The 14826-nt window shown below is 50.4% G+C and overlaps 1 protein-coding gene across 8 annotated transcripts in view; it reads left to right on the top strand.

The window, feature by feature from the left end:
* The window catches only part of NDRG4 (NDRG family member 4), an 885840-nt gene that overhangs the window by 569017 nt on the left and 301997 nt on the right, over positions 1–14826 (top strand). The window contains exon 1 of one of the 8 annotated variants that reach the window (XM_085637551.1): positions 1409–1562. The exons of 6 other annotated variants lie outside the window; for them this stretch is intronic. In XM_085637551.1, the coding sequence (XP_085493677.1) occupies positions 1542–1562 (21 nt within the window). In that variant the 5' untranslated portion in view covers positions 1409–1541. Of the gene's footprint in view, positions 1–1408; positions 1563–14826 lie in introns of those variants that run through there. One more of the 8 variants, XM_085637549.1, reaches the window with a different exon arrangement.

The following is a 14826-nucleotide window of genomic DNA, read 5'->3' as shown; positions in this document are numbered from 1 at the left end:
TCCACACTCCCCTTTTGTACCACTCCATGCCCCTTCCGTTCCTCACCATTCCACAAACCTCCTTGCATCCTCCCGGCTCTCCTCGGCCATTTCACTCACGCCTCCAGTACCCCCACCTCGTTCACTCTTCCCCCCCGAGGGATGGGTGTGCCCGCTAATGACTCCCCCCACCCCTCCAAAGTACCGCCACCCCCGCAGCCTGTCCTAAACTGGCACGCTGTAGCCAACCCCGAAACCCAACCCTCAACTGCAGGGCGGGCGGGTGGGTGGCCTTTGCTAAACCCTCCCGATGGTGCCGAGCGCAGGAAGAGGAAGGCGCCTTCCTCCCCTGCGCTCATATACCCACCCCCTAACTCCACCCCTTGACCCTACCTGGTCCTACCCTCGCGCGAATGACCCCGGGGGAAGACTAGTCTGCGACTCTGCTTCCCCCGGGGCCCGGCATTCGGGTGCCAGGTGTGAAGCACCTACCGCAACGTGCCTCCTCTGCTGGGCTGCAGGGTTTGAGCCGCAGCGGAGAAGAAGTGAGGCCAGGATATTCGCTGCTTGGGTGTTGTAGGAGGCGGGCTGGAAGGCCTCTGAGCAGGCAGGGTAGATGTGCGCCCCTGGTCTCCAAGGTTTAGGAGCACAGCGTTGCAGAGTCGGTGTTGGGATCTGTACCTCACCCAGGAGCATCAGCAGCCTGGGGCGTAGGTCGTTACCGGCCTCGCCGCCAGTGTAGCGGGGGCAGTTGTACTGCATATGGCGGCCCCGGCCTTCTTATGTGCAGGCGAAGGCCATGTGCATCTGCACAACTTTTTATTTATCTCCTCTGGCCGCGTCCGGCCCTGGAAGTGACAAGAGTGGAAACAATGTACAGTAGAGTCCGGGAGGTTCTCTACATCTATCAAGGCTGCTGTCTTTTTTCTAACTAATGCCTCTTTCTCTGAGCAAACTATACTTCTTTCCTCTTTGTCTCACTCTTGCAGGCTCTGTTTCATCCCTGAAAAACAGAATCTTTTTGTCAAGGTTTTACTATATTTCTCTTCCTGGTTCTCTTTTTTTGAATTTCTCCTCCTTGGCCTGGCCCAAGTGGGCAGAGCAGACGAGACGGAATAGGAAGACAGAGGGTACATGTAGAGAGGCGGAGGAGCGGTTACACAAGGGAAAGGCGCGAAAAGGGGAAAATAATGGGGTTTAACGATGCGCAGCAGGGCCACTAGCAGATTAAAGAAAGGGGGAGGCAGTGGTTAGGGTGGTAGGTTGGTGGGTGGGCCGCCTCCTTCAGTCACAAATCGATCTCTCCTGCTAGAGCCAATGGGGGTAGGAGGGTGTTGGGTTCAGCCACTCAGAACCCCTGCCTGTCATTACTGCAGCAAAATAATAAAAAAAAGTCCGTCAGACACGTGCGGGGGTGGGGCTGGGTGTATACCCCCTCCGGGGCTCAGACACTGCAGAGCCGCGCACAGCATCACAGTCTGCCGCCCGAGAGCCTCAGCCCGTCCGCTCATCTGTCAGCCTCCAGCAGCACCGCTCCGGAGGACACGGCCCCGCTCGTCGACATGCCGCAGTGCTGGGATGGGGTATGTCAGCACTGGCAGAGGGCGGGACCCTACTGGAATGGGGGCACGTTTTAAGCAAACGTCGCTATACCCCACGCTCCGTGCCCACGCAGCCCGTGGGACCTCTGGCCACGCCAGAGACCGGGGAGGGGGGGAGGGGGGGGGGCATGGGGACATATTCTCACTGGACTCTTTTACATGTTTCGTGTGCCCACTTAGGTGCGCCTCTCCAAGGTGCCGCCGTGCGCCCTACATCGTTTGCAGGGTGCTCGTGTAAACCCGCTGGCCATTGAATCTGGGCATATGCTTTATTGCACTGTTCAGGAAGCATGCATGTACTTCATTCTCAATGTCTTCTGTACAAAACGCGTGTAACGATGTAATGTGATTGGAATGTCTGATGTGGACACATTAAGCATGTATTTCATGTGCTTTGGTCACTTAATGTTCTGTATGTAGTGAGAATGTGTCGTATGCATTTCGTCTTAATGGTATCCTCTATGTATTCATGTATGAATATTGTGTTGCGCATGCATTGTGTTAACATTCTGTGTAATATGAATGAGAGCGTGTATTGCAATTGTTGTGCATTGTGTATGTATTTTACATGTAATAGATGCATCGTTTGTGGTACATGCATATATGTAGTTTTATTGCGTAGGGAGTGCTGTGAGTACGCAGTGATCGTATTATGTATTCTGTGTACGTTTTAAATTGGCACTGAATGCACGTTCGTTTTTCGTAGTTAGCATATAACTGATAAGCGTGTCTGTTTTACGTGTGCAGGAGCATACACGTTCACTGGGGTTGAGTTGTGCCTACATTTTTGGAATGCGATTTTATAATCTGTGGATACAAATAATTGGTAGATTGCACATTATTACAAACCTGTGTATTCCAGCATACATGTGTGTGACGTGTGCTTTATGCGGGTTTGTGCTGTCCCAGCCCGTTTTATTAATCCCAAATATCAAATGGTCGCCCCCTCAAATGTGGTGTCTGGGGTGAGCGTCACTGTGCAGGGTGGAGCTCCCCCCATCCCTGTCCTGAAGGCCCGTGAAGTAGGACAGACGCACGCACTCTACTAATAAGGACTTTTTATATGGTGAGGCTCCGAAGCGTTTCTTAATTGACAAGGATTTAGTTTTAACAAAACTAAGTCATACTCGTTTTATTAGCCCCGGGGAGTTACCGTGACCTTTAGGGAGAGTCCAACCTTCATTGCTACCTCTGAGCTCAGCAGTTTGTTGTGATGCGTCACCTAGCTACGTGACAGATCCACCGACCCCACACAGACCCTTCCTCGTTTTTAGTTTCCCCCAATTGTCGCTCTCCTTAACACCCCCCCCCCCCCCACACACACACACACAAATCGGTTTCCTTCATTTGCTACAATTTGCCGACCCTGTTTCCGCTCAGTTTCTCTCTTTGTGCCAGGGTTGCACAGATCGTCCGCTCGACCCTCCCGGCCCCTTTGAGTGGCCGTTGGGCGCGTGCGAGTTGTCCCATCCTCTTCTTTGGAGCCAGGAACGAGGAGACTGGCCGTCCTGGAGTCCAAGAGTGAGGGATGGGGCGTCGACATATAGGGCCAGACGACGCATAGCTCGTGATAGTGGCGAGGGCGCTGCCCCTTTCCGTCAGGAAAGGTCGTGGGGAAAAGCCAAGGTCACAGCGGGGAGAGGGGCGCGGCAGCGGAGGTGACTGCGCTGCAGGGCGTAGGACTGAAGGACGTGGTCATCGCAGGGCGGCGGTCACTACATAGCAAAACCAAGGGGTGTCGGTGTAAAGGAGGGTCATAGCCACATAGCAGGTAGCCAAGTCACAGAAGAAGATATGAATCTTGCCTCCAAGGGAGGCAGAGCGACATGGAACAGATTTCACACCATGAAATGCCCGCCGGGTCCTGCTGGAAAGGGCCTCGCTTAAAGGAAAGTTTACATTCACTGAAAAAAGATACTGCTGCAGGGAATAGCCACTGCATAAAAAATGGCCACGTAAGGGTCAATGAATGCATGAACTGGAGCATAAAGAAGTTTATGTGCAGTGAAAGACATACCGCTGCAAGGCATGGCCTCTGCGGGGTTTGGGCGGCACTGCAATGGAGGGCCTCCCACAGAAGAGCGCGTCATTTAAGCGACAGGACCCATTTCATAAAGAGGGTCAGACTGAGTAGCAAACTCACGGCACTGATAATTCCCCTGTAAAAGAAACATCACTGCAGGGAACGCACCTGTCCCAGAGAGAGAAGCCCCATTGCAAGGGGGAGACACATGGGCAAGGTCACTGCAAGGTGAGTTTACTTGCAAGGAAGTACCCCAGGTCTGATGGTCTCTATGAGGTGTCTTGAGTATGGTGGGTTGTCACTGTGGTGCAAGGGACTCTCTGCAATGGAAGGCCACTGTGGTGAGAGCATGTCCAGAAGAAGGTCACACAGGTGTTGTGTCAGAACAGACCTAGTGCTCAAGATTTCTTTCATAGGAGTAGCCACGAGTGGTCTCTCACTTGGCGTGTGCTAGTACATTTTTAGTATTCAGAAGGTCTTTGGTTCCGCCCACCCTGCTAGGAGGCCAGGTATAGATGATGTCATTGGGCTGGGATGTCTCAGAGAAGCGTTTGAAGTAAACATATGCAAGTATGCAAAAGAGGCTGAGTTCGTGGCAGCGGGCTAAGTTATTGGCACTTTAGGTCTTTGTCCTCACTGGCAATTCATGGGCGTTTAAATATTGTAAAGCATGGGAAGATGTGGCTCACTGACCCTTAAAATTCAGTTGTTGTTTTCATTGTAATTGCTTTCATTATGTTTTCCTCTTCTTTCCTAAAACAAACTCATACCACAGACGTGGTCAGTATTCCTTTTTAGATTTCAATGAATGCTATTTGGGGGATTCAAGCTAAAGCTTTAGTGAGTGTATTAACAAGTTACGACAGTATGCTTATAATGCTAACGTTGTACTTATGCAGCAATTTCTTTGGTGGTGTTAAAAAGGAAATCGTTCAAGGATCCATTTTGGGCCAAGCTTCATTTGGATGCAATTTATGTGTGTGTGTGTGTGTATATATATATATATATATATGTATGTATATAGTGCTTGACCCCCATTATGAGGCACTGGAGTGCATTTCGGGAAGAGTAGTACTTGTGTGTGTGTGTGTGTGTGTGTGTATATATATATATATATATATATATATACTTTGTGGTTGGAGGAGTTGGTTTATGTATTCATGAGTTGCGCCATCACGTTATGGCACCCGCCTCAACGGTGCTCGGCAGCAGTGGTGGAAGTTGTGCAATGAATATGTATATATATATATATATATATATATTCACTGAAAAAACCATAGGTTTCACACACGTTATAGTTAGGAATTAGCATTTAAAAAACCTTGCAAATTCACTGAAAAAACCATAGGTTTCAGACATGTTATAGTTAGCGGAAATTTTACTGATAAAAAACCAATGAAATTCCCCCGTTATAGTTAGTGCAGGCAACTATAACTCACGCGACCGCAATCTTCTGCTGATGCTAATACTGTATTTAGACACTTATTTGCCCATGTCTTCTTCCATAAATTTTTAGCTATACATATATTAGAAATATTTTTTTTTCATAAAGACACATATGTCATCAGCAGAAGATTGCGGTCGCGTGAGTTATAGTTGCCTGCACTAACTATAACGGGGGAATTTCATTGGTTTTTTATCAGTAAAATTTCCGCTAACTATAACATGTCTGAAACCTATGGTTTTTTCAGTGAATTTGCAAGGTTTTTTAAATGCTAATTCCTAACTATAACGTGTGTGAAACCTATGGTTTTTTCAGTGAATTTGTACGGTTTTTTAAATGCTAAGTTACTTTACGGCATTCGTGGCGTGCACGCCCACTTAACGCAGTTCGTTCCGTGCGCGCACGGTGCGCTTCGCGCACCGTGCGCGCACGGTGAGCACGCGGTGCGCTTCGCGCACCGCGCGCCCCCTTTACGCAGTTAGTGCCATACACGCAAGGTGGGCACGCAGTGCGCTACGCGCACCGCGTGCCCACGTTACGCACCGTGGGCACATGGAGGACATATTATGCGCTTCCTTGTGATAGGTAATCTGTTAAATTTAATTTGTAAGTGATGACAATAATATGCCATGCACAGAGAGTGTTTTTTTTAAAAAAAATTTTTTTAGCGTAAGCGCACCGTACGCGTACGGTAAGCGTAATCGGCGAAATAAAAATTTACCGTTTTTGGCCTTTGAGGACTCAACTAACATGGCTATGTGCATGGGCGCTGTCTAAACAGCCCCTTTATATGTTTTTTGCCTTTATTTACAGCCCCCCCCCTCAGAGTGCGAGAGAGAAAATGGCGGCCGCCGCTTCCTGGTTTCGACCAATTCGAATGTTTACTTAGATGTAACAGCCAATCAGAATCGCGCTCGCGCACGCCACCGTACGCGTACGGTAAGCTTACGGTAAGCGTACCGTAAGCTGGCTCAGATATATATATTGATTTAAAGGCTATTTTCTCAGAATCTACAGAACAGATTTACACCAAACCTACAAAAGGCACTTCCTTGACCTGAGGACTACCTCTCTGCCAAATTTCTAGTAATTCTGTTCAGCCGTTCGGGCTGTAGCCCTGTCTAAAGGTCCTATGGAAAAATGCATGGGAAAAACGCGTTTTGGGACCCCCCTTTTATCTCAGCCCCCGCTTGACGAATCCCCCCGAGACTTTCAGGGTAGGAGCGGAGCGTAGCGCCCCACCTATTTTGAGAAATTCGCGAGGATTCGTCGACCGGCGCCAAAGTTATTCAAAATAGAATGTTGCGGATTTCCTATGGAAAAGGGGTCCTAACTATAACTACCTACTGGCGACCGCCAGTAGGTAATATATGTATATATATATATATATATATTCACTGAAAAAACCATAGGTTTCACACATGTTATAGTTAGCGGAAATTTTACTGATAAAAAACCAATGAAATTCCCCCGTTATAGTTAGTGCAGGCAACTATAACTCACGCGACCGCAATCCTCTGCTGATGCTAATACTGTATTTAGACACTTATTTGCCCATGTCTTCTTCCATAAATTTTTAGCTATACATATATTACAAATATTTTTTTTTCATAAAGACACATATGTCATCAGCAGAAGATTGCGGTCGCGTGAGTTATAGTTGCCTGCACTAACTATAACGGGGGAATTTCATTGGTTTTTTATCAGTAAAATTTCCGCTAACTATAACATGTGTGAAACCTATGGTTTTTTCAGTGAATTTGCAAGGTTTTTTAAATGCTAATTCCTAACTATAACGTGTGTGAAACCTATGGTTTTTTCAGTGAATTTGTACGTTTTTTTAAATGCTAAGTTACTTTACGCCATTCGTGGCTCTGCGCGCCCACTTAACGCAGTTCGTTCCGTGCGCGCACGGTGCGCTTCGCGCACCGTGTGTTTCGCGCACCGTGCGCGCACAGTGAGCACGCGGTGCGCTTCGCGCACCGCGCGCCCACTTTACGCAGTTAGTGTAGCGCACCGCGTGCCCACGTTACGCTAGATGGGCCATGTACGCACGATGCGCTTCGCGCACCGTGCGCACATGGAGGACATATGATGCACTTCGTTTTGAAAGGTAATATTTTAATTTTTCACACGTTTTATAAGCCATGCACAAATGGTGCCCTTCGGGCACCATTTATACACGGGGTGGGGAGAGTGTGGATAATTTTTTAAAAAAAATATTTTGTTAACGTACGCGTACGGTAAGCGTAATCGGCGAAATTATCGAAAAAATAAAAATTCCGTTTTTGGCCTTGGGGGATCTTTGGGGACTCCCTCAACATGGCTAGGTGCTTTGGAGCTGTCCAAACAGCCCCTTTACATGTTTTTGTCCTTTGTTTTTTAATCCACACTCTGAGTGCGAGAGAGAAAATGGCGGCCGCCGCTTCCTGGTTTCGGCCGATTCGAATGTTTACTACGATCTAAGAGCCAATCAGAATCGCGCTCGCGCACGTCACCGTACGCGTACGGTAAGCGCACCGTAAGCGCACCGTAAGCTGGCTCAGATATATATATTGATTTAAAGGCTATTTTCTCAGACTCTACTGAACAGATTTACACCAAACCTACAAAAGGCACTTCCTTGACCTGAGGACTACCTCTCTGCCAAATTTCAAGTAATTCTGTTCAGCCGTTCGGGCTGTAGCTGTGTCTAAAGGTCCTATGGAAAAATGCATGGGAAAAACGCGTTTTGGGACCCCCCTTTTATCTCAGCCCCCGCTTGACGAATCCCCCCGAGACTTTCAGGGTAGGAGCGGAGCGTAGCGCCCCACCTATTTTGAAACATTCGCGAGGATTCGTCGACCGGCGCAAAAGTTATTCAAAATAGAATGTTGCGGATTTCCTATGGAAACGTGGTCCTAACTATAACTACCTACTGGCGACCGCCAGTAGGTAATATATATATATATATATATATAAATATATATATATATATATAGAGAGAGAGAGATTATCTACTGGCGGTCGCCAGTAGATAGTTATAGTTAGGGCCTTGTTTCCATAGGAAACTCATTTATTGTTTTCGAAATAACTTTGGCGCCGGTTGAAGAATCTTCGCAAAATTTTCAAAACTTATGGCCCGTCACGGTCAGTTCCTATCCTGAAAGTTTCGGGGTGATTCGCCAAGTGAGGGCCGAGAAAAAAGGGGGGTCCCAAAACGTGTTTTCTCCATGTTATTTCCCATAGGAAACTTTAGACACGGCTACAGCCCGAACTGTTGAACGGAATTACACCAAATTTGGCAAAAAGGTACCCTTGGTTCAGAAAGAACTCTTTTTGTTAAATGGTGTAAATCCGTTCAGTAGTTCCTGAGAAATTCAAGAAAAAGAGGTGAAAAAATTAATTTCCTATAGGAAACTTTAGACACTGCTACAGCTCGAACTGCTGAACGGAATTACACCAAATTTGGCAAAAAGATAGTGCTTAGTTCAGAAAGCACTCTTTTTCTTAAATGGTGTAAATCCGTTCAGTAGTTGCTGAGAGAATCAAAAAATTAAAGTATCGATATCTATGGCCGCGGAGGATCCGCGCACCCTGGCGATCACGAGCTGCATTCTAATTGGCTGTCAACACTTCAAACCAGGAAGTGTTGGCAGCCATCTTGTGCCTCGGTAGAACCGAGGCACAAGAAAACAGTAAAACTAGTGCAAAAACCAAGAAAAGGGGGCAGGGTAGAAACACCGTGACTCCCTAGGCCTGCTCAGGGGGTCCCACAAGAACCCTCAGGATCCCAAAAAAAGCATTAAAAAAAAAATCGGCCGAATTCATGCAGGGTGCGCGAATCCGGCTGAGAAAATAAAAAAAAAGCTAAGCACGGGTTCCCGCGCTTTGTTTAATCGAAGCCCTGGGTTGGCCAGGTCCCAGGGGCAGTAAGAAAATATGTGGGGGGTCCCCAATCCCTCCCACACTCCCCCAGGGACCGCCACACCCGGGGCTTTTCATAAATATTAGCGGGGGGCACATGGCCCCCCCACAGCCCCGGGTGCTTGTTTTTAAATCTGTGGGGGGCCTTGGAGGCCCCCCAAGCCCCGGCGACTGCCTCCCCCCAGGGCTTTTATAAATTAATTAGCAGGGGCACATGCCCCCCCCCGCTGCCCCGGGGACCGCCACCCTCCCCGGCTTTTAAAAAAAATTAATACACCTGTGTGGGGGGGCTCGCCCCCACACACCCCAGGGACCGCCACCTCCCCGGGACACTAATATTTAAATGTGGGGGTCCGTAACGGACCCCCGGGGACCACCACCCCCTGGGGCTTTGTCAATGTTGGGAGGGGGCCTCACGGCCCCCCTCCTAGAGCCAGTGATGGCCCTGGGGACTGCCACCCCCCAGGGCCGGCTCCTGCAGTGTCCCGGGGTGCCCACGGGGTGTGGCGCATTTTAAGTTGGGGAATTAATTCCCCTTCAATCCTGAGGGGCCCTGGGGGCCAACTAGCCCACCAGTTACCTCCAGTAACCGCCACAGGTCTGCATTGTAGAGAGGTTGCCCAGGCCACGCCCCTTTTTACACCTCTCTGCAACGCAGCTCTGTGGCGCTTACTGGAGTGATGTCATTTGAGATGTCATCAGTGCTGTCATGAGTGATGTCACTGACCATGTCATGAGTGATGTAATATGTGACGTCATCAGCAGTGCATTGCGGGGGTGCGAGTTATAGTTAGCTGAACTAACTATAACGGGGGAACTTCTATGGTTTTGTACGAGTGAAATGTCCAACTATAGCGCCCCTGAAACCTATGGTTTTTTCAGTAAATTTCTAAGGTTTTTTAAATGCTAATTTCTAACTATAACGTGCCTGAAACCTATGTTTTTTGCCGTGAATATATATAGATATATATATATAGTGCTTGACCCTGTTATGAGGCGCTGGAATGCATTTCGGGAAGGGTAGCACTTGTGTATATATATATATAGTTATAGTTAGGACCTAATATCCATAGGAAATCCCAACATTCTATTTGGAATAACTTTGGTGCCGGTTGCCGAATCTTCGCAAAATTTTCAAAACTGGTGGGGCGTTCCGGTCCGCTACTATCCTGAAAGTCTCGGGGTGATTCGTCAAGCGGGGGCTGAGAAAAAAGGGGGGTCCAAAACGTCTTTTCCCCATGCAATTTTCTATAGGAACCGTTAATCGCAGCTACAGCCCGAACTGCTGATTATACCAAATTTGGCAAAAAGGTAGCCCTTGGTCCACACTCGTGCCTTTTGCTTCAATGGTGTAAATCCGTTCAGTAGTTCCTGAGAAAATCAAAAGTAAAATCATAGATATATTTATGGGCGCGGTGGATCCACGCACCCTGCCGAGCACGAGCTGGATGCTAATTGGCTATCAACACTCCAAACCAGGAAGTGTTGGCAGCCATCTTGTGCCTCGGTAGAACCGAGGCATAAGAAAACAGAAGAAAAAATGTGCAGAACGCAAAAAGGGGGCAGGAGAGAAACACCCTGACCCCCTAGGCCTGCTTAGGGGGTCCCACAAGGACACCCAGGGCCCCCAATTATTATTATTTTTTTTAAATTGGCAAAATCCGTGCTGGGTGCGCGGATCCTGCTGATAAAAAAAAAAAATGAAGCGCGGACTCCCGTGCTTCGGTGCTAATTTGCCCCCGGGGGCAATGCTACTATTGGGTTGGGGGGCCCAAAGAGGCCCTGGGGACCGCCACCCCCGGGGCTTTATGGAAATACGTGCGGGGTCTCACAGCCCCGCCAGCCCCGGGGACCGCCACCCCCGGGGCTTTAAAAATGAATGGTTGGTGGGGCTCAAAGGCCCCCCAAGCCCCGGGGACTGCCACCCCCCGGGGCTTTGTGAAAATATTTGCGGGGGACTCACGGCCCCCCGCAGCCCCAGGGACCGCCACCCCTGGGGCTTGTGTATTTAAAAAAAAAAAAAATACCCTGTGTGGGGGGGCTCAAGCCTCCCCACACACCCCGGAGACCGCCACCTCCTCGGGGCTCTAAATATGTAAATTGGGTGGTCCATAACGGACCCCCCAGCCCCAGGGACCACCACCCCCCGGGGCTTTGTAAATTGGTGGGAGGGGGGGGCCACGCGGCCCCCCCCTGGAGCAAATGATGGCCATGGGGACCACCACCCCCCAGGGCTGGCTCCTGCAGTGTCCCGGGGTGCCCACCCCCGGGACACTGCTGTTTGCTATGGCAGGGCGGGAGCCTCGCGGCTCCCGTCCTGCCATAGAAAACTTGGTTTGGATTTTGAAAGAGAGAGCAGGAAACCTGCTCTCTCTTTCAAAATTCAAACCAAATTGCTTTTCCATACGGGGAGCTGCATCTTAGCAGCTCCCCATGTGGAAAAGCAATGCCGGCTCCCGCAGGAGGCGGGGAGCGGGTGGGACCGTGGGGGGATTGAGGACCCCCCCACGGCCCCCAACAGAGAGGGCCAGCCCCGGGGAATAGGGTCCCCGGGGCTATTAGTGGCCCGGGAGGGGGGCCACGCGGCCCCGCTCCCCAAAATAAAAAATAAATAAATAAATTAGAATGGCCGGCCTGGGGGATGGGGTCCCCGGGGCTTTTAGTGGCCAGAGGAGGGGGGCAACGCAGCCCCCCACCCAATTTAAAAAAAAAAAAAAAAAAAAAAAGGCCATGCCCCAGGGGATGGGGTCCCCGGGCTGATTAAGGCCTCGGGAGGGGGGCCACGCGGCCCCCTTCCTAAATTTTAAATAATAAAAAAAAATTAGGGGGCAGGCCCTGGGTGATGGGGTCCCCAGGGCCAAAAAATGAGAAAAAGAAGGGGGGCTACGCAGCCCCCATTTAAAAAAAATAAATAATGAAATACCGGGATCGCGCCGGAGGCCATGCCCCCTCGTTTAAGCACTTTGCAAATGCGCCCCCTGGCGCGGATGGAGAACGAATTCCCCTTGAATACTGGGGGTCCCTGGGGGCCAACTGGCCCACCAGGAACCTCCAGTATGCGCCAGGGGGCTGCGTTGCAGAGAGGTGTTCTGAGGCCACGCCCCTTTATACACCTCTCTGCAACGCAGCTCTCTGCTTAATGGAGGTAGCTGGTGGGGTAGTTGCACCCCAGGGACCCTCAGGATTCAAGGGGGGGTAATCCCCCAACTTAAAACGCGCCACGGGGTGCGTTTGCACTGTGGTGAAGAGAGGGGGCGGGGCCTGAGGTGATATGTGTGCAAACTTGCCCTGTGGCGCGTTTTAAGTTCAGGAATTAATTCCTATTCAACCCTGGGGGCCAACTAGCCCACCAGGTACCTCCAGTAAGCGCCACGGAGCTGCGTTGCAGAGTGTTGTAAAAAGGGGTGTGGCCTCTGAACACCTCTCTGCAAGGCAGCTCTCTGGCACGTACTGGAGGTACCTGGTGGGCTAGTTGGCCCCCAGGGACCCTCATGATTGAGGAGGAATTAATTTCCCAACTTAAACCGTGCCACAGGGTGTGTTTGCAGACATGTCACCTCAGGCCATGCCTCCTTCCTTCACCACTGTGCAAACGCGCCCGTGGCACGTTTTAAGTTGGGGGATTAACTCTCTTTTAATACTGAGGGTCCCTGAGGGCCAACTAGCCCAACAGGTATCTCCAGTATGCGCCAGGGAGCTGCGTTGCAGACAGGTGTTCAGAGGCCACGCCCCTTTTTACACCTGAATGGAACGTAGCTCTGTGGTGCTTACCGGAGTTACCTAGTGGGCTAGTTTGACCCTAGGGACCCTTAGGATTCAAGGGGACTTAATCTCTCAACTTAGAACGGCCACAGGGCGGGTTTACACAGTGGTGAAGGGAGGGGACGGGGCCTGAGGTGACGTGTGCAAACACGCCCTGTGGTGCGCTTTAAGTTGGGGTAATAATTCCCCTTCAATCCTAAGGAACCCTGGGGGCAAACTAGCCCACCAGGTGCTTCCAGTAAGTGCCACTGCGCTGCATTGCAGAGAGGTGGTGCAGGCTGTGCCCCTTTTTACACCTCTGGTTTTTTCAGTGAATTTCTAAGGTTTTTTAAATGCTAATTTCTAACTATAACGTGCCTGAAACCTATGTTTTTTGCCGTGAATATATATAGATATATATATATAGATATATATATATATATATATATATATATATATATATATAGTGCTTGACCCTGTTATGAGGCGCTGGAATGCATTTCGGGAAGGGTAGCACTTGTGTATATATATATATAGTTATAGTTAGGACCTAATATCCATAGGAAATCCCAACATTCTATTTGGAATAACTTTGGTGCCGGTTGCCGAATCTTCGCAAAATTTTCAAAACTGGTGGGGCGCTCCGGTCCGCTACTATCCTGAAAGTCTCGGGGTGATTCGTCAAGCGGGGGCTGAGAAAAAAGGGGGGTCCAAAACGTCTTTTCCCCATGCAATTTTCTATAGGAACCGTTAATCGCAGCTACAGCCCGAACTGCTGATTATACCAAATTTGGCAAAAAGGTAGCCCTTGGTCCACACTCGTGCCTTTTGCTTCAATGGTGTAAATCCGTTCAGTAGTTCCTGAGAAAATCAAAAGTAAAATCATAGATATATTTATGGGCGCGGTGGATCCACGCACCCTGCCGAGCACGAGCTGGATGCTAATTGGCTATCAACACTCCAAACCAGGAAGTGTTGGCAGCCATCTTGTGCCTCGGTAGAACCGAGGCACAAGAAAACAGAAGAAAAAATGTGCAGAACGCAAAAAGGGGGCAGGAGAGAAACACCCTGACCCCCTAGGCCTGCTTAGGGGGTCCCACAAGGACACCCAGGGCCCCCAATTATTATTATTTTTTTTAAATTGGCAAAATCCGTGCTGGGTGCGCGGATCCTGCTGATAAAAAAAAAAAAATGAAGCGCGGACTCCCGTGCTTCGGTGCTAATTTGCCCTCGGGGGCAATGCTACTATTGGGTTGGGGGGCCCAAAGAGGCCCTGGGGACCGCCACCCCCGGGGCTTTATGGAAATACGTGCGGGGTCTCACAGCCCCGCCAGCCCCGGGGACCGCCACCCCCGGGGCTTTAAAAATGAATGGTTGGTGGGGCTCAAAGGCCCCCCAAGCCCCGGGGACTGCCACCCCCCGGGGCTTTGTGAAAATATTTGCGGGGGACTCACGGCCCCCCGCAGCCCCAGGGACCGCCACCCCTGGGGCTTGTGTATTTAAAAAAAAAATAAATACCCTGTGTGGGGGGGCTCAAGCCTCCCCACACACCCCGGAGACCGCCACCTCCTCGGGGCTCTAAATATGTAAATTGGGTGGTCCATAACGGACCCCCCAGCCCCAGGGACCACCACCCCCCGGGGCTTTGTAAATTGGTGGGAGGGGGGCCACGCGGCCCCCCCCTGGAGCAAATGATGGCCATGGGGACCACCACCCCCCAGGGCTGGCTCCTGCAGTGTCCCGGGGTGCCCACCCCCGGGACACTGCTGTTTGCTATGGCAGGGCGGGAGCCTCGCGGCTCCCGTCCTGCCATAGAAAACTTGGTTTGGATTTTGAAAGAGAGAGCAGGAAACCTGCTCTCTCTTTCAAAATTCAAACCAAATTGCTTTTCCATACGGGGAGCTGCATCTTAGCAGCTCCCCATGTGGAAAAGCAATGCCGGCTCCCGCAGGAGGCGGGGAGCGGGCGGGACCGTGGGGGGATTGAGGACCCCCCCACGGCCCCCAACAGAGAGGGCCAGCCCCGGGGAATAGGGTCCCCGGGGCTATTAGTGGCCCGGGAGGGTGGCCATGCGGCCCCGCTCCCCAAAATAAAAAATAAATAAATAAATTAGAATGGCCGGCCTGGGGGAT

This window comes from Triturus cristatus, chromosome 12, assembly GCF_964204655.1.
Source record: "Triturus cristatus chromosome 12, aTriCri1.1, whole genome shotgun sequence".
NCBI lineage: Eukaryota > Metazoa > Chordata > Amphibia > Caudata > Salamandridae > Triturus > Triturus cristatus.
Note: the sequence above shows the minus strand (reverse complement) of the source record. Positions and strands in the feature narration are given on the sequence as shown.